Below are 27,954 nucleotides of genomic sequence, written 5' to 3'. Positions count from 1 at the left end.
CATGCACACATTTAGCTTTTATTGATTTGCTTATCAATTCACCAAGATACCCATGCACTTTCAAAATTGTCAGGATTAATCATCCCTTTAGCTTGTTTTGTTGGCGCAAATGTTACATATATACTTGATCGTGGATTATCATACTGAATTGACATTGGTGTGATCAAATTTGTAAACTATAAGAAACACCACTACAATGATCTTGGATCCAAGTGATATGCAACATAACAAAAAATTCAAAAATTGCAACAATGGCACTGTTACCCCGCGACTTGAATTTGAAAGTATAGATTCCTGACTGAGGGATTCAAGACAAGTGGATCATGTTTTCTTTTAAAAAATACAGGTCAATTGATGAGAGAATCTGTTATCTTTCTGAATCTTGATTGTGAAAGTTTAGCTTGTTTTTCCTCTTTGTTTTAATTTTATTTGGTCACTTTTTTGCTTTGTGTGTATTGCTTCCTATCAGCTGAGCATTGTCCGTGTAAGACGTGATGATACAGAGACTCAAATTCCAGTGTGATTATATATTCTTTTTTCATGGAGGGCTAGCTGACCTCCTTGCAAAAAATGAAAATATGCTGCTTGAAATTCAAATCTGTTGATCTTCAAGTCATATGATAATTGGTTGTGGTCGCTTAAACCACGTAAATTTGTTGCTTGGTGAGAATGGAGCAAATCTAGACTCATGAGTCCAATCTTCTAATTTATGCAAGCTCAAGAGAGCCCTTCTACAGGAAATGAGTGAAAAAAGATAACTAGCTAAAAAAATCTCAAAGTTTCTAGATCAAGTCTAGTATGCATAAATGAACTCTGGATGTCGATCTCCAAGTACTTCCCAAGCCAACACAGAAGTCTCAAAAGACTGTCCTCCATCAATTTGCCTTCTAAAACCTTGTTCTTTTTTCTTTTTCAAACTGTTCATGTACCTCAGCCAAGCAAGATTGATCATACAGATAATGATTATGGCTCCCGAACTGGATTGGTGGATGTAAAAGTAAGCTAATCAGTAGGGGCAAAAATGACATTGAGAAGAGTAGAGTGAATGAGTTTACAAAACCAGGTTGACAGTGATCCCTGTGCGATAGTCTGGCTCCTCAGAAGAGGGGAATAGCTGAAAGTTCAAGGGAATGAGATTAATGTGTTTCAACAAATGTGCAAAATGAAGCTGGGTCCTTGACTGACCCAGGTGGAGAGGATCCCTCCAGAGTTTGCAGAGACAGGTCCGAGGGCTATTGCGGCTGCTCTGCGATAGTGAGGCGTACTATTGTTCGCCAACCATGCATAGAGGGTAGGGGACACAGAGTAGATACCCGCAGTAGATAAAAAGAGTGAGATATAGCGGCTGTGCTGAGTGGGATTGAGGTAAAAAAGAACATATCCGAGTAACTGGAAGAAGTCATTTCAGGACACTCGACTTTGAAAGTTTGTTTTAGTCTCAAACTGATATCATAGCGAGAAAGACCTACTCCAACGATTGAACAAAGTATGGCAGTGAGTCCTCGGGCTCGGAAGCGGTCCGAAAGATACGAGGTCAATATCATCGCTACGGATGAATACAAAGGTTTAGTTGCGTTGGCAGAATTGATTGTTGGATATATTTCTGATACTCACCAACGAACCCGACGGCGAATGGTGGAACAGAAATGAGCTGTGTATATGAGCTCGAATAACCCATCTTGAAGACAGAAAAGATTTTGTTTTGACGCAAAGTTAGCCATGTAGTGAGTATCAAAGATGACTCGAGCTTACGGAATGTATAACTGATTCGCATCAAATTGTCATGTGGACAGATGCAGAAGCAGAAAATCTGAGTAAAGATTGGGCCTTTCTTGGTGATCAAAGATGGACTGACTAGTTGGCTGAAAATAAGCCAAGCTGTATAGATTGGTACCAATCATAAACAGAGCCAGCGAAGTCAATAGAACGTGTGGGCTCTTATAGGCCTTCCCAACTTGACCCCAAGAGAATTTTTCCTCTTGTTCTGCGGCAGAACTTGGTTGGTCTTTCTCGATTCGCATAGCCAGAATCCTTGAAACAAAGTGACTTCCGGTCAGTATAGCGTGATATGATGATAATCTCTTGCAGATGCTCACTTCCTCTGCTTTGCACTTAAAAAACGGCAAGTTGATGGGGACAGTGGAAATACTAGAAACCCAAAAAGTCCGAATAAAGTGGTGAAAATGCCTTCAATCTTTGAAATTCAGGTCAATGATAAGTCAACCATGCGATATATGACCCTGCGCTTTTTTATGGGCGTTTGGACATACAATGAAAATCCATCCCCATCCAGGTATTCCACGTATGCCGTCCATTTTGACCAACCAGTATGCCAAAAGGCCTGATAGGGCACCTGAAAGGGATGCTGATGATGAAAATATTGCGATTCGTATCTGTAACTCTTCTCTGTTATAGTATTTGTCGGATGTAATCCTTTTATTAGAGCGGATGTCATAAATCCCGATAATAGGGTCTTCTTACCTCTTGTAGAAATTCGATAGGTATAGCACGATGGCCTGTTGACGCATCAGAATCGTCAGTGAATTCTTTCAAGCTGATGATGTGGGGCTAGCCACAATTAGCCGAATAAACCAGACTGACAGGATATATCCCCCCTATTCAATGAGCGATTCCTAGTCAGTAGTTGTGAGATTGATCGGCAGAACTAGGGATCAACTAACCCTCCACAGCTCCCAAGAGGAACCTAATGGACACGCTTGAGTGGTATGAGTGATATATCGCAAGAAGTATTTTCCGAAGAGCTCACGCACCTCGTGGCCAACAACGCTTTATAGCTTGTCAGAAAGCCTAGAGGGAAGGTGATGATTGATAAGCGAATGAGACGTTTATGAGAATCATTGGTATCATGTCTGTAAGGATTTACCTTGAAATGTCGTCACGATGCCCCAAATCGTGACCAGAAGCGGTATCATCACATTTCCGCCGACTCGCTTCAACACCTGTGCGGTGCGAGTAAATTCCGATTAAAATCATATCCACAATCTTGTACCTGTTGCGTACGATAAATTATCTCACTTGCTCACCAAGCTAGTCGGAATCTCGGCTGCCTAGAATGAAGAGCAATAAAAAACAATGGGTTATGTGAGAAAGATGTCGCTTTTAAGGTCAGCAGAATGACTCTGCTTACGATGTACGGCCTGAAGTGCGCCAAAAGTCCATAGAGTCAACGAAACACCTGGAGACAAGCAAGAAGACTTGACTTACACAAAAGTGATCGTCAGTGCCATAGAAAATTGGTAATTACTCATTCCCAGTGCTTCCTGTAGTCCTGACATGATATTAGGTGTCAGGTGTGGGTGTTGTGATCATACAAGAAACTGGACGAGATACGGTCTGAGACAAACCTGCGACGCGCGCGTTTCCTAAAGCATTCGAATGGAATGGAGAATGATCAGGCTACGTCTTCACAAATCCTTCTAGGAAAATTGTCTTACCTAGATTTGACCGGTCAAGGTGACTCAAGAAAGAAAACATGAAAACTGTGGGAATGATTCTATTGGTGAGGGAAAGAACCGGAGGTATTACGCCGCGCATAGGGGTTCACGAACATTTCGGTGTAATGAGAGAATAATAATTTTTGCCAGAAAAGATATACGTGAGCAAGTGTATTTAAAAGGCGCGGAGTTGCGTTGTGCAGTATACTCAATGGCTATGCTGAGACTTACACCCAGTCAGACATTCTCACCGCTGCCATTTCGTCCTGTTTGCTGAAAAGGGGCTCATCACACTCTTTGGATTTGGTTTGGATGATGAATGAATGTGTGTCCGATGACTTTGATTCAGTTGGTACGTTATCTATTGAGAAGAAAAGGGTCAATTGCCCGCCTCAGACAGCACACCGGTCACTTATAGCTGAAGATAGGAAACTTAACATACGTGACTTCAAAGCCAGTGACGGGCAATCGTGAGGCAGCTCCACACTCCTCCGAGGACAGTCAGTCATAATCCTCTGATACGACGAGTCAATGGCGATCGGCAAGATTTCGCTCGGAGGAAGGCAGTGATGACGAGGTGGTGCGCTTCTTGAAATTGAAGGATTGACGTCTAAGAAGTGCAAAGTGTTGGTTCACGATATTAATAACGTTCCTATGTGCGACACCTAAACAATCATTCCAATCATGGTCAAAGCCATGAGGGAGTGCGATAGGTCACAAGAGCCGCAGATATTCACATGAGTAGCTCGGCGGAGAATTAGTCAAACGTTACATGAAGGAATAGTTTCCTCCACTAGCTGAAACAGCCATCGAGTGGCAAATGGAGATATGCGTGGTTAAAGTCGGGTTTGAGTGACGTCAATTAAGTGCGTAACTGCCTCAAACTGAGATAGAGTGCGATAGCCATCGAACAGGAGGAGCCAGCTGACACCAATGAAACCGATTACAGAGCCTCTTTTTGTTTGTTGATTCGAGTTCTGGCACGAATTTCTGTGTGGCGAGCGAAATTGTCCGAGCCGTCTGGGTGAGTGCTTATCATCCATCCGACGTGTCGCCCAGCGCCCAGAGTGATACATACTCTTACTGATCCGGGTCAAGCATAAGGCATGCTATACGTGTTTTAGAGACGTCCCCGAAATATAGCAGGCTTCTGCCTCTCGGACCCCTTCTGGCAGGTAGGACATTGCTGCGTAGCGCAATGTTTTTTTTTGTCTACGTCTTGGTTGTTTGTATTTAAAAACCTTTTATAACATGAGATTATTCAGAATCCGGGGCTCTCATGGAAAGATTTCCCAAGTATTTTGTTTTTAAAAACCCTCGAATAAACGGTGAATTTCTGAAACAACTGGCGTCGGCGACAAATATAACGAGGTGTTTCGATAAGAGAAAAGAGAGATCAAAACCACAACGGACAACACTGATATATAAACGAGACCCTCAGACTCGAGGCAGACTAACGAAGAGAACACCTACGTAGACGCTTGAGCAACCGAATCGCAGCACCTCGTACATAGCTCAAAACCATCGATCGATCAAAAGATCTTCCAACAAGAGCTACGTCCCGGACCCCACCCCGGATCTCGCCGATATGAAGCTTTGGGGACTGGAATCCTGTTGGAAGAAACATCTGAATTTTGCATCAGTTGATGTCGCATCTCGTTTGCTTCGAGCTTCATGACTGGATGAGGGCAGGTAAAGCCTGCCTGAGACCCTGTATCGCCGGCTCAAACTGAGAAGGTCACTCTTTGGTTTGATGGCTGGCAAGTGTACTTCACTGGCTTCACCCGATTCATCGATGCGCCATTCTGATTAATCGTAGCGATATATGCGCTCAATCCGATTTGCTCTTCTACCAACAAACCCAGTCTGGGGGTCTGTACTCCACTTCACCTTCAAGATGCCTTTCGGACTGGATGCGCTCAACGATCGGTCCCAATGTGTCGACTGCCATCCTCACAGTCCACGTTCCCTTTGGCCGATCCGTCACGTAAAAATATCAAGATGAACACTATATACCTGTCAAATATGATCTTCGTATCCAGACAAGTCTAGAGCAGGCGCTTTGTAATCAACCTGGTCTACCACCTGCCCACAAAGCATGATGCAATTCAGATTCAATCCAGCGGCAGGCTGGAGATCAGACCACAGGCCGGCAAGCTTTACTCGATAGACAATACTTTTGTTGATTGTGATGGCGTGAATGATATAAAATGTCCATCCAAGGTCACCCTTTCCTTCGCAAAATTACAACACACCAATTTACACAACCAACTCATCCATTCGAACCTCAAACACACCGTCATTATGCAATCATTATCACTTCAACGCACCATTGTCATTGTCATTCTTGCGGCTACCACCTTATGCACAATCACGTCAGCCACTCCTTTTCCTGACCCCCAAAGCACTATGGCCACCACAGCCGACAGCCCAAAAGACGACAATTCCACCGCCTCATCTCCTTCAGACACTGCCCAGCAGACTCCATCACAGACTCCTCCGGAGCACGATCACGAAACGCATCATCGCGCAACTAACGCGACTCATCACCGCAAGACGCGTGCTTCCGAAACAAAAGCCATCAACCATGACGTAGCGATTGTCGATGACATTCTCAAGCGACTTGCACAGGATGGACTTTCTTCACAAGACATCATTCGTCTAGCGCACAACGGAACCTCGACCGAAATCAAAGAAGCTAAGCACAGACATTATCTTGCGTATCACCCATTCGAGGAATCTAAACGAGCAAAAAGTCTCGATGCCCTTAAGAAAATCGCCCCTATCATTGACCAGATCAAGTAAGTGGAAAAGACAATACAGTCACTTTCTCTGATCAAACTAATAACCATGTCTCACCTCTTCAGTGCAAACTTCAACGCCACTGCGGCCACGCCTTCTGATGTCAAGCCTCATGTTGCCGAGATCAACCGCTTGCGAACGGAGGGTCATCCTTGTAAGATCACCTCACTAAACCTCTTGGGACCGTACTCAAACTTATTTATACTCTTTCCATACAGATGCCATGACGATCATTGCAAACGCAGCGTCCAACATGACACGGACTTCCAACACCGCACGGGCCTCTAACACTACACGGGCGACGTAGGGTACTTCTATGACACTAACATATTTTTATGGCCTCAATTTACTGCGTTATCTTTGTGATACATAGCCTCAAATTAGCTTCGTATACACTATGAATTGACATTTGGTCCTGCAATTGAAATACTACAAAAATTTAAAAAATTACGTCCCCCAAAGCTTCCACACACATGTTTTCCACAGCGAGCCATGCCTAAATATGTGCCGCAGTCTTAAATTTGAGACAAAATGGACCACTGGTAGCTAGCATCACCAGTTGATGTGTGAATGACGCGCATCAACAGCGGTTGCAAAGTACACCGGACATCAACATTTTGGATCAACATGAGCGCATCTCATGCCCATATGTTGGCCCATGAACATCAGCTTCGACCGCATTCAGGTTGGTTCGGTACCGTTCTATTGTCTTGCTGATTTAAAAACATATTACGCCTGAGCTTCTCGTCATGACTCGCTTGGCATTTGCAGCTCGCCTATTGAGCCCCACCATCTCATTTTGATTTCAAGCCGCCCCATGATAGGTATTCCAGCTCAGACTGGACGTCCCCACTCCATACACCCTGATAAATGTGGACTCATTGCTCTCTGCTCGATTGCGGCCACTCGCTATCATACCCGACCGTTCTCGTGGTGAGTGACACAGTGTTGACTTAGTCAGCAGCTTCGATTATGGCACATCCCTGAGTTACGGGGCGGCTGGGCGCCCGAGACCTGTCCATGACGTAAGAAAGTACATGGGCTGATTGCACTCAGCATGTACTTAACAAGGGCCATGCATAACTTCAAGATCGACGAGTCATCGATCAAAAGCCACGCTCGCTCGCATCCTCTGAAGCCACGGCGCTTGATTGATGTTTCTATGAAAATCCCAATGTTGAAATGGCGATTGTGATAGAAACACATGGCAGTCGATATAGCCATTGTGAATCGCCCAGGGCATTAATTTACTCGTGAATGACATGCCGCCGTGGAACCATGAGGTCATTACGACCAATGTTTTTCAAACTTTCAGCATTAACACAAAAAGCTTTGTAAGAAGCTCGTCCGATCCCCCAATTTTGTTCGGCTTCACCCTACATCCACATTGTTACAATCCAAACTCGATTCCTGTAACCACATTCATATCTGATATCCAACTTCTAGTATTCCTCAAGTAGTGTGCATAGCTGTTTATTTGACACCATTCTAGTAATCTAACTTTATCAAAATAAACCAAAGAAAATGAAATACTCCGTACGATCAATAATAATTCTGGCATTGGTTTTCTGCGTTGCTGTCAATGCACAGGACGCTACAAAGCCTCCGGCCACTCCAAAGCCTCAGGAATCTGCTAAGCCTCAGGCCACTCCAAAGCCTGGCGCAGGTGAAACGTGAGCTCCCAATTCCATTCTCACATCTTATTTATTTTCCTGGACATTGATCTATTTCCATCGTACTCGAAAATATTAGTAAAAAACCGGATCCTGAAAAAGCTGCCAAGGCTGACAAAGCTCTCAAAGGCGTTTCGGAAGGGTGAGCAAAGATCCTGTCTTTTGATTCAAAAACTTCAACAGAATATCTAACGTTACAGAAATCTTCTTGAACTCGACTTTGCAGTTTGAAAGCTGGTGGCCTTGGCGGACCTGGTGCCATTGTCGGATCTGTTGGCGCCGGCATCAGTGGTGGGGGTGCTGGGGGCGGTGGGGCTGCTGGAGGTGGTGGAAGGGCTGGGGGTGGAGGGGCTGGGAAACGCAGTAAACGAAACGCAATTGTTTTATGAAAGATGTAAAAGCCAAGATTATCTTTATCTTTCGAAAGGAGAATGTCGACATTGTAAATCTAATCTCACAATTGTAAATAATAAACCTGTATCCAATTAGCTGTAGGTCCAGGAATCGCCAAAAATTTTGCGTGTTTCTTCTCCGGTTCCCTTAGGCTTTTTTGATCAGTTTAAGTTTCATTGGTTCAAATCCAATCAGTGTCATACATACCATTCGGCAGTGCTTACTCATACGAGCATTCAGTAGAAACTGAATTACTTTGTTACCTCGATTCACTCAGAACAAGCATTCATCCTGAAAGCAGGCCTTGTTGCTACTCAAATAATCATGACATTCATATCGAAGAAGTACAAGATGTTTCAATCTTTACAAATGCAACCAAAAACTGAGGATAAGTGTTATCAAATGCAAGCAAGCGCAGCTCACAATCCGTCTAGGAAATCGCATCCTTTTTAGATACCTGATAGTACCTGGTCAATACATGAAGGTTTCGCGGCAGCTGGAACCCTCAAGCTGACATGAATTGAGTCGGATTTATAACACATATTTAAAATCTGGGTGTCTGTCTCCTAATCTTTCCCATGCTAACCTTTCCAAACGCTCAAAGGCCTCTGAATCAACATAATCTTTGACATTGAACTCGTATCCTGCTAAAATTCCACCACGTTTGGTAATTTTGCATTTGTTTTTGTAATTGAGATATATCCAATTTATAGACGTCAAGAGTATGATTCCTACCGCACTGAAGACTCATAGAAGTCAGTTTTGGTTCACGAGTCTTTTGAACAAGCCGCTTACCAGGCGATATTCATTACTGTTGGAATCGAATATTGAGGCTTGTCGGCGTAGGCAAAAACCTTTGATACGCACCAGAAATGATGGTCAGGTCGAAATCAATCCGAATGTATGGGGAGAGTAATGAAATCTCACCCAGACGCTCATGATTCCCCCGATATTTCCGAGTACAGCATAGAATGCAATCGCTGTTGCCCTTCGGATATATGGCTCGGTATTATTCGACAACCACGCTATCAATGGAAGCTGGGTGGAATATGCTCCGGCCATAGATATAAATATCGTTCCATACCGCTGACCCCAATCATCTAGACAGTAAAAAGTGGCATATCCAACCAGGGAAAGCACGGCACAGATGAGCGCTGTTGCACCTCGCAAAGAATACCTGTCGGATATGTAAGAGGTTCCTAGCATGACTAGGAAGGCAGAAATGTATGGTACGACTAGCGGCCAAGAACGAAAGGAGAATATTTAATTATATCTACTAGACCTGCGTGAAGCCCAAATGAGTGGACGTACCACTTGCTAGCTGTGTGATCGATGGGTCAAATCCGAGCTGGTCCGACAAAAGCTCATCAGACTTTCAATTTAGGATGCTGATTGAGATTTTTTCTCGAAACCTTACCGAATTAATCACTGTTGAGCGCGGAAAACGACGACTCGTTACATAAAACTTGAATTTGTACTTTTGTGCATGATAAGGAGGCCGTTGACTCACCGACTGGTTGAAAATAGGCCACCCCGTATATATTTGTAAACGCCAAAAACCCGCACATGCATAGTATGACCACGTGGGGGGATTTGAGGGCTTGGAGAATTTGATGGACGGAAGCGCGCTCAAGGTTCTGCTCCGAAGCTGCACCACCTCGATCTTCTTGCATACGTTTACGGACGATTCTATCCAGTTTACAATAAATTGCGAATCAAAAGCTTGGTCATTTGAGCAAACGTTTCGGGGCTCACTTTTGTTGTGCCACGCTTAAAAACCTACTTTTCTCTACAGTGGATGGTAGAAGAAAAAGTCCCAAGATGCCGAAGAAGATAGTGATCAATCCTTCAATCTTCGTTACCAATTGAGCCGGTCATCAATATACAACATCACTCCATGATCCCTGAGAGTTTTTAAACTGACAAAATATACCCAACACCAGCCGGGTTTTCCCAAAAATCCATCGAGTTGATATATAAAATACGTCAGTAGACCTGATAATCCGCCTGAAACGCAAGCAGCCGACTGGACAATTGCGATACGGAGTTGTAATTCTTTCCTGAACAAATCCATAGTCATCAGATTTCATACTTCTAGAAACGCAGACTCGAAATCCTTCGCACCTTGTATAAAAACTGGACAAATACAACATAGTTCCCGGAGCGACTCCGCCTGAAAATGAAGTCAGAAATATTATTCAGGGAAAAGCGGGTGATGTCCTCAATTCTCACCTTCGAGTAACCCCAGAAAAACTCTATGTGGAGGTTCAATGGTCGTACATTGAAATATCAATCAGGCTAAAAGAGGAAACAAGGATTGTGACAAGGAAGTGATGCCGCGACGAACCTGACCGCCACCAAGCCTTCGAAGCTTGAAAATGCGAGGTCAGGGGCAATCAGTCAATCTCTTTCATCAATAGGTAGCACAATAAGATACTTACTCAGTTAAAAATCCAGAACAGAATGTCACGACGCCAAAGCCGCATAGAAGAAGTGGTAAGAGCACACCTGCGCCGACCTTGTGCAGCTACGTGTTCCAGAAAATGCAGATCATGAGCGACAAGCCCTCATGAACTGTTCAGGTAAGCACATACCACGAGGTTTGACGGGAGCTCTATGGCCTAGACAGACAGGAAGCATAGAAGTGTCGATCAGCTTTTTTGATAGCCTAAATAGGACAACGTGGTGCGATTGAAGGAAGCAGCAAGCACTGAACTACATAGGGTCTTCAGATGGAATATTTTGCATGGTTAAAGATGGAAAACGTCAGAAAATTGACCGAATATCGAGACAAAAAAATTGACTCACATCATGCCAGCCGTCAAGGCGATGGCGATCTGTATGTCCGAAACATCTAAATCCTCTTGGAAGCCTTATCAAATTACACCAGAGACATATCAGGGTATGAATCTGCTCATCGCTCTTGAAACAGAATGCTTTCTCCAGTCCACAGGACTGTCCTGTGATCGAAAACTTAACTCACCGATCACGCGCAAATTGCCTACGGTTGTATATCAACGAAGCTAGATGTTAAGCTTCTTTTTTCTGGAGATGTCAGTGCGCTCATCATGCACTCACCAATGCTGACCCGGTCCAAGAAGTTCAACAGCGAAAACATTGTCATTATCGGAAGGATCCTGCAATTACAAGGCAATCAGGTTCGTCAAGGTGAGATTTTTCACATAATTCGAAACTTTCAAAATGGAAGATATATAGAGTGAGCGTACGTCAGATCTAACATCCAAACTGTTTTTCGCTCCAGTGTCTGGTAATGTAATTCGTTCAAGTCATTCTGGTGCTCATTCTGGCAAGCCGATTCATCCTCATCGAAGTGTCGTATGTAAGTACCCTCCTTTCGCTTGGGCATCTTTAGCTTTCAATCACTGGAATGATGATAAATCTGTCGGTCGTGAGGAAATAAGCTTGTGTAAATCAAAACCAATCGAAGAGGAGAAGGACTTACATCGCTGCTTCAGTTCGCTATGAACTATATAGCTTCGAGAAAGTGGCCGCCAAACGATGTCGTCTAGGGACCAATCAAACGGGTGATTTGTATTGAGCATTCAGATGATCTGATTGCTCGAGGTGCGCATCCATCAAGCTGAACGAAAATGATCAGCTCAGTATAAAGTTGTATGTACACTAAACCGAGCTAAATCCAATCAAAGGTCGCTCCAAATTCGAGGAGCAGTTCGTTCCATGAAGTCCAAATTCGATCATGAGCTTATCCGGGCTCCCGCTACTCTCCGCTACTTCAACCTAGCTGTCAAAATCGCATCATGGATATGGGCCATCTGTACAACGCTGGGGCTTAGTTAAGCTTAACAATTGGGCAGACAGATAGCAAAGGAATACAACGCGTACACACAGTATCCTTTTGAAATAATCAGAGCCTAACTAGCAACCTTATGCACACATACCAGTGTTTTGGATCCAGATGTGTACAATGAGTATCAAGTCAAAGAAATGGAAGATGGCCAGAAGATCTCACCGAAACCAGACACTTGAAAGAAGTTATACTGATTCAGATATTTTGTAAATGAATTCACAACTTTTGTAAACTTTGAAAGATAGAAAGCCTTATCTGTAGGCCCGGAGCTAAGAACAGGCCCAGTGCATCATCTGATAAATGGGAAGAATTGTGAAAACAATGTAGGACGACTAGTGTGACAATAAGACACGTGATAAACCATCAAGTCTTGGATCCACAGAAGAACAATTGCACAAAACTGATATATGGTGAAGAAGAGTTGGACCAATAGATAAATTGATAGTGATTTGAAATTGTAAGGCCCGTCGAAATTCGTCGTTTTGGAACATAACTGTCCCTGGAATGTGGGCTATCGACTGACTTTGTAGGAATGTGACTGATTGGAAGGGCGCTTCCTTTTGACATGCTTGATACCTCTGACAATTTTCAAGTTTCATCATATCGACTACCAAGGTCCAAAAGATACTCAACTACCCAAGTCATCTGCTCAAGTCGACGAAATTAACATGATTTTGTGTGGATAGATGGTGATAACTTCATCTACCAAGCACCTTCAAATTACTATCACAAACATCAGCGGAAGTCTCAATCTGTGGGAAACAACTGGAAGAATAAATTGATCAGTATTATAATTTTTCAAATGTCGAACTGGCCGTAATGCGAAAAGTTTTCTTTCTATAATGTGCCAATCGTGTCATCCTACTCCGAAGCTCAGCATTCCATTGAAAAATTGAGAGGCCCATTTTGAGTGGTCACCCTTACATCTTTCTAATTGGGCTACATTGTTCGATATCGAACATACAGTCATCTTAATCTACGGCTGATCAATTCATAGAGGCCAACGGAAAACAGGGCAGGAACGAGACTCGGCCAACCTACCACCTCCGTGGATCTTTGACATCAGGAACATAGATGACCTTGACATCCGTGCGTTTCAAACATCGATAGCAATCCAAAATGCACATATATATTCGTGATAAGAATAAAAGACTGGTGAAAATGAAACATACGAAATCGCAACAATCTTTTCGAAAACCACTTACTCACACTCTCATCTCCAAAAGCGTTCAAGTACACCAATTACATAAATTCAATTAAAAGTTCAGGATGTGTGAGTCATTCATGATTCACTTGTATGTCTGTTGATTGCAAGACGTGATGGATGGAGAAAATGCTCATGAGACATTTTATGAACCTTATGCATATGGTCGTAGTTGCCTCACCTATGGACTGGACCACTCCGGATCGAAGACCCTCTGAGAATCAGATGACGGATGAATCACCCTCAACACCTCACCGTTTTCTACAACCTCTCTCACCCAGCTCCAGCGACGATGATCGTGAACCTATGCAATCGATGGATCCTTCCATTCGACAATTGGCCAACACGCTTTCTATGTCTACTGTAGAGGATCATATGAACTGGGAGGACTCGGTTACAACCTATCATCATCTTGATCGCATGCGCTTCGACCAGAGAGCAAGGATTCCCTTGATCACAGTCGAGGGGAGGATTGTATCGTACGATGTTTCGAGCGGAGGAAGGAATGGGGCCACAACGACATCGAATGATGTGACTCCAGCGGGTCTTCTTCCCGGCTTAGGAGTCGGTGATTCTTCTATATTTCTCAGTGGTGAGTGTTTATCGATGGACTTGGATCACTTCCTGAATTGTTTGATGATGGATTTTCTTCTGTGCTCTGTCCTTTATCAAGCTTCTTTTTCGACTCAGTACCCGCTAAGTGACATGAAGAAACGTAAACTCAGCGATGCGGAGAACGACGAGTTTTCGTCGACTGATAATAACGAAAACAATGCACAAACACCCTCGCTTTTACCTCTTCCTCAAGTGCCTGGGATAGAATCAGGCCCATATTCCCATTGTGATTACCATCAAAAGCGCGCGCGGAGATTTTGATACTATCAGTATGGCGGAGTCTGTGTTTCGGGGCTTATTTTCTTATTTCTAGTAGTAGTGTCGAGAGGCATTTATTGTATCTATAATCTCCAGTGAAGCAAAGAAGTCGAGTCCAATCTGAAGTATGCATGTATGTACCAACAGTTCTTTTTATCTGTACCAACAGTTCTTTATATATGTACCGACAGTTCCTTATATATGTTCATCTTGTATTGTGGTTCTACTTGTTGCAAAAACAAATGTCACGTTGGCAGGGTTGTATATGTAGACCGGATTGTAGTAGTATGATGAGGTTTAGTAAAGATGCAAAAAAATCACCAGACAACTGAAGATGGAAAAAAGTGCATTCTACTTCTGACCCAATTGTGACAATGTTGAAACTCGATCATGGTCTTTGACCGAAATAGCAGTCCTGAAATGCACGCAGGTGTGTTTTATTCGACCCCACATCACCAAATGCTGTTGAGGTCGATCAAGTGGCTTGAATGATGGTGTGTGTGTGAATTGGCGGTAATTGTGCTTTCCTACAGCAAGGAGTGACGGCCTCAAGACGTCGAAACCTAGTCACACCGTTTGGACGAGCAATAATTTCCCACAGCCAGATCTTTGAGTGCCAACTTGCCAAGCCTATTGTGATCAAGAGAGATGACCAGGGTTTGAGTTGTATTGGTTTCGAACAAATCAAACGAATCGATCCTATCCATGCCTTTCAAGCAGTTCTCAACAAACTTGACTATGTATGTTTGGACGATCGGAGGACACATCCATCCTTTCCTGAAATTGATCGGTCCGAGGTTAGTGAACTCGTAATTAGCTGATCATTCCCAAATCAAAAAGTCCAAACATTGCAGTTTAGTACCCCAATGATCGTATCGATTATGAGGACCTCAAGAGGAAGCCTCCGAGCCGCATTGGCTATCGAAAACTTCCTCTCTATCAGCTGAGATTATTCGCAACTCTGTCCTGTACCACAATATCCGAATCTATTGATAATCAGTAGAAGCTCAATCGTCTTACGACCTGGAAGTTGAATAACAACAAACTCGAATTTCTATTTCATCGTGTCAACTAAGCGTCTTCAATTTTCGCCATGAAATCTGCTCATTGGAGGGACAATACAAAGAGAAGTCGGTACCCACCTTGTTCTTCGGCTGTTCGACAATCAGTCGGAGATGGATTTCAAACAGAGGCTTCAAAAGCCTTTGGTGATTTTTTCCTTCGAGGTCATCTGGAAGAGCCGATGCCCAATAACGCACGAGACTTCTCTGTCTCTGAAGAATTTCAACTCGAATCTGAAGTTTTGATGAGGAGAAAAGAGGAAAAAGCAGCTTTTCGAAAGTTGGATCGCAGGTTAGTTCATATTTTTGCATTCATTCGTTCTTCCCTGGATCATAGCGACGCATTATCACTTCATATGGCTTTCAATCTTGACTTTTGAAGCTAACTTGAATCCTCCATGATAGGATTTTACCACTCTTGTCGCTTTTTACTTTTTGTCTATATCTCGACCCCAAGAACATGTGTAAGTGATTTTCTGCATACACACCGACCAGTTTTGACTCGGCAAAATAATGACATGATAACTGCAATTCTTCCTGTGACGTATCAGTAGACCTGCGGACGCTGGGTAAGTAGGTCTTAATCATTTCAGGCATCAATTCACATTTTGATGGAATGTACTCTGTTATATCATCAGATTCTACGGGGTTACAAACATCTTTGAATTTGTCAGATGAGCAATACCTTCTGAGCATGACGGCAAAACATCTGTGAGTATTCAACACAAGTTCACGCTAGATTTCTAACTTCCACTCCACAAGTACGAAACACTTTGAAGCACTGCACTGATTGTCTGTTTGCTAAATTTTCACAGAGGATGTATAGTAAGCCGCACATGTTGATCAGATGTACTTTAACATGTTGAGTCTTGTTAACAAATTTTCACCTTTTCTAACAGGCCACTGCTCTTCCATGGAACCTTGTGGTGGGACCCATCCTTTTAATTTATGCTTACTTCATCTGACATCAATACTTTTCTTTCGCTACGTTTTGTCTTGATCAGCTGGGTAGACTTGGTGGAGGTACCCAACTACCATTACTTTTGATGGCCTGGGGAGGCATTACTTTGTCACATGCATTCTTGGATAGAGGGTAAGCACAAAGCCTAGGACTGAGTACTTGATGATGTACTGACCAAAGTCGTCCGTCATGTCCTTAGATTCGGTAGTCTATTGGCTGCTCGGTAAGCCTTTTGAAGATTCAATCATGTCAAACTCGGCCAGCGGTTTACTGACGTTTGATATCCTTATGACTCATGACGCGCAAAAAGAATCTTCCTTGGCATTGTTGAAGGTTGGTGATTTTGAGCCTATGATCTGGCCGATGATTTGAAGATACTGATGTATATATTCTTTTCACAGGTGGTATCTTACCGGGCTTGATACTATATTTGGCCACCTTTTATACTAGGTTGATCTCCATAATCCTTCCATGAATAAAGCCGACATTTTTCTGAAACTCGCTGTAACCCTCTCTTTCAGAGCTCAGCTACAGTTGCGCATAGCCTTGGTGTTCTCGGCTGCATGTGTTTCATCTGCACTCTCGAGTCTCTTATCAAACTACATCATCAGAATGGATGGAATTTTCGATCTCCATGGATGGTCTTGGGTTTTTTTGGTGTGTACATCTCGAGCCTTCGACCATGACACGCTATAGAATTTTCATGCTCATCAAAAGGTCTCTTTGGTTTAATTGATTTTTAGCTTGAAGGTGGAATGGCTTTCATATTTGGTTTTATTTCAATCTTTTTCTTACCTTCAACAACCTTAAAATGCAAATTTCTCAACACCGAACAAAAAGAGTGAGTTTAATGAGTCTTACTAATTTTCTTCATATATGATACTGACCAATTCTTCTACTATACCTCAGAAATCTTTCAAGTAGGCTAAAACAGGAAGGTAGAAACTTAGACAACACTAGATCAATCCCAACTCATCATGTTTTGACAGCCTTATTCAAGAGTCCTCACGTCTTTCTCATCAGTTTATGCGCATTTCTTAGTGGTGCTACTACTCAAAGTCTTGTGTACTTTGAGCCGCAAGGTTGGGCCTAGTAAAGATATCTTAGATCCAAGTCGAGTATTGACCATTGTTTCCTTTCACAAAACAGTTGTCGATCTACTCGGGTTGAATCCAAAGCACACTCTTTTGGCTTCCAGTGGGTTTTCCATATAATTCTTTGTCTCCGCTTCGCAAGATCTTCATCAATCCCTCAGACCATCAGCGCCAAAACTTACAGAGTCCTTAATTGGTTTCTCATTTTCAAAGTGCCACCTTACTCGGTTGCCTTCATTTTCATCCTCTTTACATCTTTCATCTCAGATCGATACTCATCTCGTGGAATGTCAGTGATCTTATCAGCCACGATGTTAATGTGTGGATTTATGATGTGTATGGTCTTTGAAGAAAAGTATCAACAATACGGTATGCTTTACATTGAGATCCCTGGAGTATTTGCTTTAGTGCCTGCATTAGGAGCTTGGTTAGCAAATAATAGTGAGCCATATGCTCGATGTGCTTCTTCAATCGCTATGGGATTTATGTTTGCAAATGGGGGTTCAATCTTGACTATCTGGGTGAGTACCATGGATTTCAATTCGCTCCTTTCTTAATCCATTGCTTCTTTTCAACTGACTAATCATGAGATCATTCTTAGCTGGTCTACCTTTACAAAAGTCCTGCATACCACGTCATGACACCTATCTATATCGGAATGTAAGTGAGACCGAAACTAATTTCCATAACAGAGCAGATCCTTATAACCTTTGATGTGTCTCCTATCCCTTTCAGATCAATAGGGATAATGCTATTAGCAACTTTTACATGGACATGGCTTGCTTATCAAAACAGATCAAAGACTCGTTATCGTGATGATATCCTATCTACCTATCAAGCTTCAAAGTATTCAGTAGATGCCGGAAAAGGTCCATCTCAAATCTTGTTTTTGATCGGTTGGGAAAGACTTGGAGACAAACATCCAGATTTCACTTACTCTTATTGACTTGAGAATAAAAGATTGGGATATGTAAATCAAGTTTGATTAGTTAAATCAGTCTATAAATAATTTCTGTCATACTAACTAAAAATAAATTTAGTTTTTAGATTTGTTGTATTATTCTTTCTCATAAGGATTTTTTTTGTAAGATTTTATATTGTATACATATTCAATTTGAAAACAGTCATATGATGATTTTGATAATCAAAACTTTACACCACCGGAGGGTTTGGCCGGTCTGCAGACCGGCTGCGCAGATGGTCTGGAGACCGGCTGCGGCTCCGCATGGCAAAACCGTCTGAAGCTCGACCATCCAAAAGACCATTTCGAGCCACTTCGATGCCGAGTCTTAAAGCCGTCTTCAGGCGGCCAATAGGCGTCTGCAGTCGATCTCCAGTGATATCCGCACGGTCGACTCTGAGACCTGTCTGCAGACGAGGAGCACAACCGGTCTGCAGACGATTTCAGGCCACCTAAAAAAAAGGTGAAATGGGGCAGCGGGGAGGCGCCGCCATGGTGATATCAGGCGGCGCCCTGCCCGATGAGGCGCGTCTGCATGGCAATGCACTACGCGCGCTCTCCACTCTCACTAATGCTTCGAAATAAAAACCACAATTTACGATTGCAAAAATGACATAAAAAAAGACACTATTTGAATGAACAAGAGACTGTTGTTATGTAACCAAAAACACTTGTTTCGCGCACATGATTTGAAGAAAAAATTCAGAGATCCACGGAGCCGCCTTCTTCATTAAGCTCTGTGTTTTCGTTGTTTGGCGTAGGGTTGGCCGTTGGCAGTATTCCGGCCTCGATTTGAATTTCAGATGGCAATGCGAATGAGTATAACTTATTCAAGTCTTGAAATAAGGTCTTGCCCGTGAAATAGTCGCGGTCTTGGTCATATATGATCTTATAAAACCTGGAACAGGTCATCAAATCAGTAAAACTATCCACATGTGGATATTGATAAAAGGGAAAATATACACACGAGGCAGTGTAATCTCCTGCAGTATAACCATCATTGCTGATTCGATTCCTCTCCTCCAGACGAAGTTGTTCAAGCTGCGAGTCAACAGTGGCCCATATCGAACTGGACCCCTTACCATTCTGGAAGATCCGAAGTGCCTCTCGACGCTTCATTGGTGGTACATACACAACTGATTCAGGCTCGGTGATATATAAAGCAATTATGTTGAATTTACTTACAAGGTAAGCAACACGTGCACGTGTAGGTTGGTCAGTCGCTTCCCATAAGCTTTCGGGGTTTGTGTGGTGTCCAGTGGTTCCGCATTTCTGGGCAATCTGGTTTAATTGTATCAATGAGTGATTTGATGAACATAATGATGATCATGATACTTACTATGGAGACGAGTTCCGGGAGATCGGGAACGGGTTTGCCTGTAATGACGCCGGCCTTGGAGTCATACACCCCACTTAACACCTGCGTTGATGGAACAATCAACGTCAATTTAAGACGGATCGTATTAAAACGAAAACTCACAGAAATGTGCAGTTTTTCCCGGGCGTGTTTGCATCCATTCTTAATGTCAGAATGGTATCGCTTGACACCCAGGGAATCAGAGATCCCTTGGAGTTTACGTGGAAGGTGTTCGTGTTTCCAGGCCGCACTTTTTCTGGCTATCTCAAGCTAGGAAGGTGGTTCTGGTCAGTTTACCTAACGGGGTGTTACGTAAAGTTTGTTTTATTTCACCTTGACAGTATTGAACAACGAGTCGGTTAGCCAAACCCCGTTTGCACCTTTGATTGCGGTATATCCCTCGATCAAAGGCAATGTCGCCTTCTTGTCTGCGAGTTGAGTAATTGCTTTCTGTGGATATTTGATAAATAATGTTGGATATTGAGGAAATAGAAACGTAAATGAATGTGTTTAGAAATAAATCTCACCAATAGCATTGGCGAGGCTTGCCAAGGGGTGGTTGCGTCTGACTCGATGGTGCTGAGGGGGGCAGCTGAAGCGGGAGTTGGAGCGCCAGCTACTGGAGCTGGCGCCGCGCCGGCACCTACCAAGGCTGGAGTCCGTATCTCTTCGGTAAGTACTTGAACGGTATCGCGAAGTCCTCGCACTGTGTCGGCCAGTCCAGTGACAGTCTCGGCCAGTTGGGTCACCTCCATTAGCAACCCCATATTTGAGGCAATTACGGCGATATGACGATGACCAGGACCAACAACCTGGTTTGACTGGGATTAATGTGGTATTGGGTTTTCACACGGTGGAATAAGTGAAACTGACCTGGGCCAGACTCTGGACGTACTCCTGGTGATGGGCGTCCAAACCAAGCTCGGTGCACAAGCCTTGCATGAAGGCTTGTTCAGCGGCTGTAAGACGAGGTGTGATCTCGCTTCGACTATGATCTTCTTGATCACCTACAAGGGGATTGGAAATGAGATCATTCCCACTCGGGTCTGGAGACATACGCTGGGAAGCCGGTTGGGATAACCCAAAGGGTGTTGAGGTTGTGCCCAAATCGTTGGGGATGCTTTGGGAGCTACGAGACGGGGATTCCCGCATGACCGGAACACTGGCCCTTCGAGCAAGAGAATTGGTTGCATTGTGACCAATATCCAGCGTTGACATAGAGGCTTGCATTTCGAAATGAGAAATATATATCGATTAGACCTGATCAAGGAATTCACTCACCAGAAGCATTTGGTAGAGATACGTGGTCGTTCAGAGCCCGGAGCGAAAGAGCCAACGAGGGGGAACGGCTATTCTGTGATGGCCCACGTGAGTATGGACTCATCCGTTCAGCTGTAACCGAGCAAGGATGAGCTGCCCTCTGGTCTAATATTTGAAGAACCATTCACTTACTAATTGATCTTGGTACAATGGGCATCGTATGAATTTGAAGGAAATGGTGAAGTAAGACAGTGCGGCAAACGAAAGATTGGGAGGAAAAACTTTGCGGGCAAAGTGGGACAAGGAAATTTCAAAGTCTTTTCTTGAATTAAAAGAATTGAAAAGCTTCCATGGTCTTTCTTGGTGAGAATTCAAGCTGATGTCAGAATAAGGGTTGTTGAAACAAACACCCACAATGTGACATGTTTTCGATTCAATCAAAATGACATGGTGGTGCGTTTGTTTTCATTCAAAAACAATCACTCCGGCCGTGCGTGTCACTTGCTTCTGTGATCAAATCGGCTTCATCAAGCTTTGATGGAAAAGTTTCCAAATCATGACTCAAAGAATGACTCAAGGCTGATCCACCAAATAATTATTTCCTTACCTGGCTGCCCCTGGCTCACCCCTATTGTATCCGGAAGTATCAGCACCAATGCACAATTGGTGTCAGCCAAAAATCTCACTAAAAGAGCTTGGACACCCCCAAAATCTCACACATGGAAACCTTTGGTTATACAATGGCGGAAAGTCCTTTTAAAGATATAAGGATTTAATCATGATTCTTTCCTCTAACTGATTAATCCTACTTTTGGATTACTTGATCACAAATCAAATGCTGTGAAAAAAAAAGAGTTCAGAAATACTCTCTTTGCAAATGATTGATGCAGCAATATCATTTAGAATGGCTTTTTTCCAGCCTGCAGTTCGTTGTGAGGATTCTGTTTGGGACTGACCGGTGGGTCAGTCGGTAATGAAAGCTATCACCTAGATGACCAGGTTGGGTCCCCTGCCCACACCCTCGGCCGTGTCCCTGATGTTTGATGAGCGCGTTGTTTAGTGCGCAAACGGCTTTGCTCCTTTGGAACCGATTGGTATGTTCGTTAAAATTGTTTCTCAGGGTTTCAGGCCAGCGATGCCATTGGAAGGATGCAATCGGTTGGGTTTCATGCCATGGTGTTTCAGGACAATGACATGAAACCCAACCAAATGCGTTGTTCAATCAAACAACGCATTTGGTGAAGTTCGTTAGGCTCGATGGTTACAAATCATCGAGAAACCCTTGACGGGTCCTCTGGCTCAGCCAGAGTTAGGCTCGATGGTTACAAACCATCGAGAAACCTTTGACGGCTGCTCTGGCTCAGCCAGAACCGGTGAATTCATTCTGGTGCGAATGAATTCAGGTTCGGCCTGGTTCAGGCTGAAACAGAGCCTTCGCTGTTTCTCTTCCTGGCATTGAAGTTTGCCAAATCGAAATAAGATTGGCCCATCGTTCCCAACTTCAGCAGATCTCCCTCCCAGATTCACTTTACCTTTTCATCGTCCTCATTTCCCAAAATCACTCGAAGCCTGTTTACCTTTTCATTGCCTCATTTCCCAATATCACTCGAAGCGTGTTAGTTTCCTGTTTTCGAAACCTCCACCTACTTATTCTATTATTCGTGATCGTTCGATATAACCTCTCAGCAATACAACCGTCTACGCAAAGAGCAGCCCAAGCTTATTTCCCGCTTGCCCTACTTCTTTCTGTTTGCATCTCACTTGAACCTGCCTGCTTCGAACCTTGAGTTCATCTCGACGCATAACCCAGAAGCTACAGGTTCAGTGGTTGTCTCAGTTTAGAAATGGATCAAGTGGTTAAAAAGCCCAAGCACAAGTCTCCAAGCACTATTCGATGTCGGAAAGCGCACACCATCCGAAAGAAGCTTGAGCGCAAGAAAATCGAGAATCGACCTCCTCCCAATGCTCGTAAAGCCAGACTGGCAGCTTTAACAGAGCTTTATGGACTTCCTCCCGAAACGAAGTTCCTATTCTTCAAAAAAGGACAACCTGACCCTTTTCGGATTCACTTTGGCACTGTCGTTTGCCTAGACGAAGACACCAGCGAGCTTCTATTGGTTGCACGATTTGTGGAGCGTACTGTTTCCAACCGTCCTCTATTCGAAAACTACAACCATGCGATATCAACTGTCTATCAACATGCTAGGGCTCGTGGGTTGTGCAAGTCTAATGGTGCTGCTAACAAGGTTGCAGAACATCTGCGCAAGTATGGCAAGATGTATGCGGCTGGTTTTCGACCAGGTTATGACCACCTTGCAAAAGCAGGCAAGTTGATAATCTCATCAAATCGGTACCTTGATACTTTATACTTACGCAAATCAATTTCTTTCTTTGCTTCACCTTACCCTCAGGTCCTTACGCTCTCAATGCAACCACCAGCGGCCAGCTCTGGCGTATGCAAGAGGACCTGGAGCGGCAAGGTAACCTCCCGGCTATTGAGGACTTCTATGCCGAACGCTTCGCCGGTTTATCGGCCTATGCTTTCAACTCCAATGCCGAAATTGCGTCAAGATCTGGAATTCCTTCTTGGTCTAGTGAATTGTTTTATGTATCTCCTAACGCTCAAGTCTTTGCGTCCAACATCGCAGTTACTTTTGATGAATTTGTGAATGCATCCCATACCGACTTGGACGAAAGTGATTTCTCATTTGGGTTCTTTACACGCATCAACCGACGCACCGGGGAACTTTATTCTTTGAAAAACAACCTTTTTCAAGGTGATTCTATTGGCGCACGCTTCTTTTTGGACGATTACAATATCGTGGTGGACTACGACGCATGTGATGGCGTTGTCGAAATGCTCTGGGCTTCTAAAACTCATCATCATACCTCGGCATCTAGAACTTACAACAACAAAAACTCAAGAGTCCTCCCCAATCGAGGCAAGATCACTCGCTTTGGTTGTGCCTGCCAGATCAACAAACGCCTTGTGGATAGAATCAAAGAGGTCAATAACATGAGAGGTAACTTAAATGATGCGGATTGGTTCAAGTTGCGCGCCACTCTCCTCACTGGCTATCCTGAAGAAGCACGTAAAAAGTTGTTGCGCTTGGCTGAGAAGAAAGGCATCAATGACTTTCATTTGATCACATCCTAATTTGTTACAATGTTGTTACTTCTTCTCTTTCTATTTCCTCACTGTTTGACCGTTTGATGTATGTACTTTGTAGGATAGATGACTTGTTCTTCAGTCCTTTGGTTTGATCCGATTTTGCATCGTGTGTTTTGCCTGCTGTTTGTGATTTCAATCACATAACGATGTTGCTACTGTACTTCTCCTCTTGCTTTGCTTTGAGCGCCTCATGCCATTGGATGCCTTCATCCTATCCTGTTCGTGCTTATTTTTCACGTTCCAACATAGAAGATGTTGGGACTTGACATTCACGCTTTTGAATGTGATGGTCTATATATGTCATATATCATCGATTTATTTCATGATTGTAGTTTTAACCTATCGCGCCTGGCCATGTTTGTTGTACACTCAATTCATTTTGACATTTGCTTGAAATTGCTTAGTCTTACTAGTGATCAATATTCACTAGTATGAATCTCATCGAACTTCCCCAAAGATTAACATCCTGATAGGATTACCAAAGGTTTGTCTGTAGTGCATTCGGTAAACAAATATGCTTTTTCAAGTCTTAATCGAATATTCTTTGTTGACAGATAAGATAACATGACTGATACTTTGGCGACGTTTACAAATCTTTTATACATTGAAAACCAGCCTCGGAAGGAATAACAAAGAAAATACGTTCATTTCCATCAAGACAAATGGATCATAGAAGAATTTGTCTGGCCCTTCTTGCCCGGTCCCTTTTTGGCAGGTCCTTTCTTAGTTGCCGGACGGAAAGGTTGTTCAACCCAAGTTTTGACGCCCTTGGTTATTGCCTGATCCCACTCTTCGGGTGTAACCCTTGGAAATGCATATTGTGATAAATCCCAATGAGCTGCCCCACTATAGTGGGATGCTGAGTTGAGAACATACGAATTTGTTAACGAATGAGTTATACAATATAACTTCTGCTGTGCTTCTTTCCTTTCCAAACGTTGGATGTGGGTCTTAGTCACTGGACAGCGCCCTTCGTGGCAATTATGCTGAACATTTAAGAGCCGCTCAACTTCCTGTTTGAAGTGACACCTTGGTCAGTGCAATCATTGCGGAATCAAGGAGGTAATGCCTGACCTTCACACTTTTACATACCACTTCATCCATTACAAGTATCTCTCTCATAGAGTAATGAACTAACATCCTCCCCAGTTGACAATATTTGAGAAGTAATAAAGACTTCCCAGGCGCATCATTCTCCACCTTCCAAATTGATTGTACTTGAGCTATTATTCCATGCGATGTGAGCTATCAGAAATAAAGCCTGTGAGCTTTCAAATGTTGCCTAAGTAAGTATAGAAATGAATGGCTATCTCACAAGGACAAAGTCGTTGGCCTCTAGCTTTTGGCCGTTTTCCAACGTGACATTAGAAAAAGATTCAAAGGCTTTGCCAGGGTTGAGGACGGGCAATCCTATAGGGAGGGGAGTTAAGGACTCGCTTTTACCTGAAAAACAATCAAAGTACCATCAGAATATAAAAGAGCAAAGAGATCGCCTCAGATTTCATTTGTACTCACGTCCCATTTTACAAAAGATGTGCTTTCCTTTAGTCTTTTCGTGACGCATTGCTGGAAACAAGTCGGGGTAATTTGAAAACAGGGCGCCCAATTGTGGCCCGGGGACCACACGACAATGAAGATCCTTGTCAAAGAAGGATGATGCACATATGAACATACGCATCATTGCGCGTGATGTGAAAGTGTTCGCAATGTCACGCCCAGGGCTTAGGCTATTCGAGTGCACTGAAGCTTGACGGAGGACTCCATTGAATGATTCCAATTTTTCGGTTGCAAAGAGACAAGCTGGGCCGAATCTGCGTATTGACTGTTGCAAGTGGACAAGCATATGGAATTTTGGCTTGTTAACCCACTGCGCTGACACCGAGATAAGTAGGTGTAGGAAAGAATCAATGAGAATATCTAATTCCTTCAAGTATTCGTCCATATTGGGTATATCTGTTTGAAATATATACGAGGCTAGCAAGCATAGTGACGTCCAGACATGTCTTTTCTCTGGTGTCATATGATCAAACAAAACAAAGGGAACCGTCTGCAAAACGGTTCGAAACTCCTTACCGACCAGGCTTTGATAGAATTGTATCAAGGTATTTGGAATTATAGGCGGAATATTCAACCCTTTAGTATTGAATGATCGCCACCGAGCCGATATATCGTTGTAGCATGATGAACCGAATTTCGTTGAGGGAAGCTCATTCATGAGATCTCGGAACAGATTTTTAGTTATACCCAGGAGGACAACATGCAGAGTCTCTACCGGTGTATCAGCATGCCCATCAAAACCTACCAGGTAAGAGAATCAAAACGTCAAAGATCTAATGAAGGCATGAGAATATTTCCTCTCACCTTTTAGCCTCAACATTGGGTTGAAGATCCGTTCTCCAAGTTCCAAATTTATTTGATCACATAGACCTTCCACGTCTTGAGGCGGAAGACTTTCGTGTGCCACTTGTACTTTCTTCAAGAAGTAATCAGTCACAGTATCTTTCACCCCAAACTCACGACTCATGTTTTCGACAAGCGTTTTTGTATGTCTTTTTTGGCCAGTATGCCAAAGAGCATGGGTGATCCGTTTGGTCTCACTCCAATCGCGGATGGGTTTGTGGACCTGAAATCATCAATCAACTAAAAGCATAGAAGCAATTACAGGAGAGGTAAGCGTACCTTGCAGAAATGTTCATCCAAAGCCAGAAAGTCCTGCACATAATTATTCGTTTGTTTATCTGACTTTTTTTTAACTTGAAGATCACACATGCGACAAGGCGTGAGGGTGTTAGCAGGACTCAAAGTGTTGGTTATCTCGGCATGCATGGGGGAGTCGCCGAGGTGGCAAAGAACAACCACCATTGCCACAACATCTTCCCCAAGGGTGTGGTCGTAGGCAACCATACCATTGACAGCAAGATCACTGTATAAAATAATTTGTGTCCCTGGTTAGACGCATACACCCCAAAGAACCAAATTGACACACTTACTTGATTTCATCAACAACATTATCTAGTAAGTCAAGAGCCGAAGCACAGTTTGAAGTACTCAAGAAATGTATGTTGAATTCCTGGTTCGTAAATTCGGGAGATAAGCCCGACAGTGTAAAGTATACACTCATATGCTTATTCCACTTTTTTGACACGTTTCCTGATGTGTCGTCGGAGTATAAAGTGATTGGGACATGTCGAATGACTTTCCCTTGTGCCTTTTTTCTCCAGTTGTTTTCAATTGGATGTGAGGCCACACCATTCAAATTACTATCTAAAATCATTTCATCGTAATACACATTAATATTGAACTCATATCATGATCTGATCATTGCACAAAATCCTTACAATACAACTCATTTCTACAATTCGTCTTAAGTAGGTAACCATCGTACAATTCTACTTCATCAAAAGTCTTCCAAAGCATTTCACATTTGATAGTCAAAAATTGGGGCGAGTCAAAGGGTGGGTCATCTGCAACCGTTACTTTGAGATATCCAGGGTCTTCAGGGTCGGAATCCACTTTTGCAGGCATACACTTGGCCATGAGGGACCCGTTGACTTGGAAGAAAAACATTGGTACCACCAGCTGTTTCGACCGAAGCTGTACCGGTTCATAAATATAAAAGTGTCGGTCATTTGTTGCTATCATCTGCACACGGAGATCACGGTCGTAACCTTCTCGCCATTTCTGACACTGCGAAAAGCGGTTTATTGGAGCCTCGATGGCTAGCTCAGGAACAAAAACAATATGAGGGCTAATCACAGGATTGGCCAATTCCTGTAGTGATCCATAGTCAACTCAAGCATGACACATCGTCCATGAGGAGTGAAGATTGTGTTTGTCCACTCACATTCCTTATGATTGT

The 27,954-nt window shown here is 43.3% G+C and overlaps 9 protein-coding genes across 9 annotated transcripts; 6 read left to right on the top strand and 3 right to left on the bottom strand.

Moving 5' to 3' along the window:
* Positions 1–620: 620 nt before the first annotated feature.
* On the bottom strand, positions 621–3,353 carry MELLADRAFT_43581 (uncharacterized protein; the record flags this gene model as incomplete). The annotated part of the gene is made up of 17 exons (XM_007410394.1): positions 621–977; positions 1,056–1,114; positions 1,186–1,389; positions 1,470–1,546; positions 1,615–1,678; positions 1,753–1,763; positions 1,856–2,031; positions 2,097–2,194; positions 2,271–2,406; positions 2,482–2,516; positions 2,602–2,615; positions 2,682–2,704; positions 2,772–2,808; positions 2,885–2,960; positions 3,045–3,068; positions 3,149–3,158; positions 3,226–3,353. 17 exons carry the CDS (start codon positions 3,294–3,296, stop codon positions 794–796), a joined length of 1,299 nt encoding a protein of 432 aa, XP_007410456.1.
* A 2,406-nt stretch (positions 3,354–5,759) lies between these two features.
* MELLADRAFT_87365 (uncharacterized protein) lies at positions 5,760–6,564 on the top strand (the record flags this gene model as incomplete). Its single annotated transcript, XM_007410472.1, has 3 exons — positions 5,760–6,256; positions 6,323–6,411; positions 6,476–6,564. 3 exons carry the CDS (start codon positions 5,760–5,762, stop codon positions 6,562–6,564), a joined length of 675 nt encoding a protein of 224 aa, XP_007410534.1.
* A 950-nt stretch (positions 6,565–7,514) lies between these two features.
* Positions 7,515–8,319, top strand: MELLADRAFT_87364 (uncharacterized protein; the record flags this gene model as incomplete). The annotated part of the gene is made up of 5 exons (XM_007410473.1): positions 7,515–7,591; positions 7,704–7,716; positions 7,848–7,930; positions 8,010–8,072; positions 8,157–8,319. The coding sequence occupies 5 exons, from the start codon at positions 7,515–7,517 to the stop codon at positions 8,317–8,319; spliced, it is 399 nt and encodes a 132-aa protein (XP_007410535.1).
* Positions 8,320–8,596: 277 nt separating this feature from the next.
* Positions 8,597–11,690, bottom strand: MELLADRAFT_106905 (uncharacterized protein; the record flags this gene model as incomplete). Its single annotated transcript, XM_007410393.1, has 16 exons — positions 8,597–8,684; positions 8,910–9,062; positions 9,119–9,177; positions 9,251–9,558; positions 9,834–10,012; positions 10,079–10,176; positions 10,248–10,383; positions 10,448–10,496; positions 10,556–10,578; positions 10,671–10,694; positions 10,832–10,850; positions 10,918–10,991; positions 11,132–11,195; positions 11,307–11,324; positions 11,402–11,460; positions 11,551–11,690. The coding sequence occupies 16 exons, from the start codon at positions 11,688–11,690 to the stop codon at positions 8,597–8,599; spliced, it is 1,491 nt and encodes a 496-aa protein (XP_007410455.1).
* Positions 11,691–13,421: 1,731 nt separating this feature from the next.
* Positions 13,422–14,232, top strand: MELLADRAFT_63541 (uncharacterized protein; the record flags this gene model as incomplete). Its single annotated transcript, XM_007410474.1, has 3 exons — positions 13,422–13,425; positions 13,529–13,948; positions 14,030–14,232. 3 exons carry the CDS (start codon positions 13,422–13,424, stop codon positions 14,230–14,232), a joined length of 627 nt encoding a protein of 208 aa, XP_007410536.1.
* Positions 14,233–15,322: 1,090 nt separating this feature from the next.
* Positions 15,323–16,795, top strand: MELLADRAFT_87362 (uncharacterized protein; the record flags this gene model as incomplete). Its single annotated transcript, XM_007410475.1, has 11 exons — positions 15,323–15,582; positions 15,696–15,754; positions 15,842–15,859; positions 15,929–16,001; positions 16,106–16,115; positions 16,190–16,216; positions 16,295–16,383; positions 16,451–16,474; positions 16,562–16,584; positions 16,653–16,701; positions 16,780–16,795. 11 exons carry the CDS (start codon positions 15,323–15,325, stop codon positions 16,793–16,795), a joined length of 648 nt encoding a protein of 215 aa, XP_007410537.1.
* Positions 16,796–17,632: 837 nt separating this feature from the next.
* MELLADRAFT_106903 (uncharacterized protein) lies at positions 17,633–18,291 on the top strand (the record flags this gene model as incomplete). Its single annotated transcript, XM_007410476.1, has 3 exons — positions 17,633–17,866; positions 17,947–18,005; positions 18,141–18,291. The coding sequence occupies 3 exons, from the start codon at positions 17,633–17,635 to the stop codon at positions 18,289–18,291; spliced, it is 444 nt and encodes a 147-aa protein (XP_007410538.1).
* A 206-nt stretch (positions 18,292–18,497) lies between these two features.
* MELLADRAFT_106902 (uncharacterized protein) lies at positions 18,498–21,140 on the bottom strand (the record flags this gene model as incomplete). The annotated part of the gene is made up of 11 exons (XM_007410392.1): positions 18,498–18,737; positions 18,876–18,933; positions 19,274–19,587; positions 19,646–19,726; positions 19,787–19,933; positions 19,997–20,113; positions 20,191–20,484; positions 20,537–20,670; positions 20,722–20,886; positions 20,945–21,088; positions 21,116–21,140. 11 exons carry the CDS (start codon positions 21,138–21,140, stop codon positions 18,498–18,500), a joined length of 1,719 nt encoding a protein of 572 aa, XP_007410454.1.
* Positions 21,141–22,767: 1,627 nt separating this feature from the next.
* MELLADRAFT_87360 (uncharacterized protein) lies at positions 22,768–23,407 on the top strand (the record flags this gene model as incomplete). Its single annotated transcript, XM_007410477.1, has 2 exons — positions 22,768–23,273; positions 23,335–23,407. The coding sequence occupies 2 exons, from the start codon at positions 22,768–22,770 to the stop codon at positions 23,405–23,407; spliced, it is 579 nt and encodes a 192-aa protein (XP_007410539.1).
* Between the last annotated feature and the right edge of the window lie 4,547 nt (positions 23,408–27,954).

The sequence above is a fragment of the Melampsora larici-populina genome (genome assembly GCF_000204055.1).
Source record: "Melampsora larici-populina 98AG31 unplaced genomic scaffold MELLAscaffold_20, whole genome shotgun sequence".
NCBI classification, from domain to species: Eukaryota; Fungi; Basidiomycota; class Pucciniomycetes; order Pucciniales; family Melampsoraceae; genus Melampsora; species Melampsora laricis-populina.
This window is presented reverse-complemented; position numbering and strand designations above follow the sequence as displayed.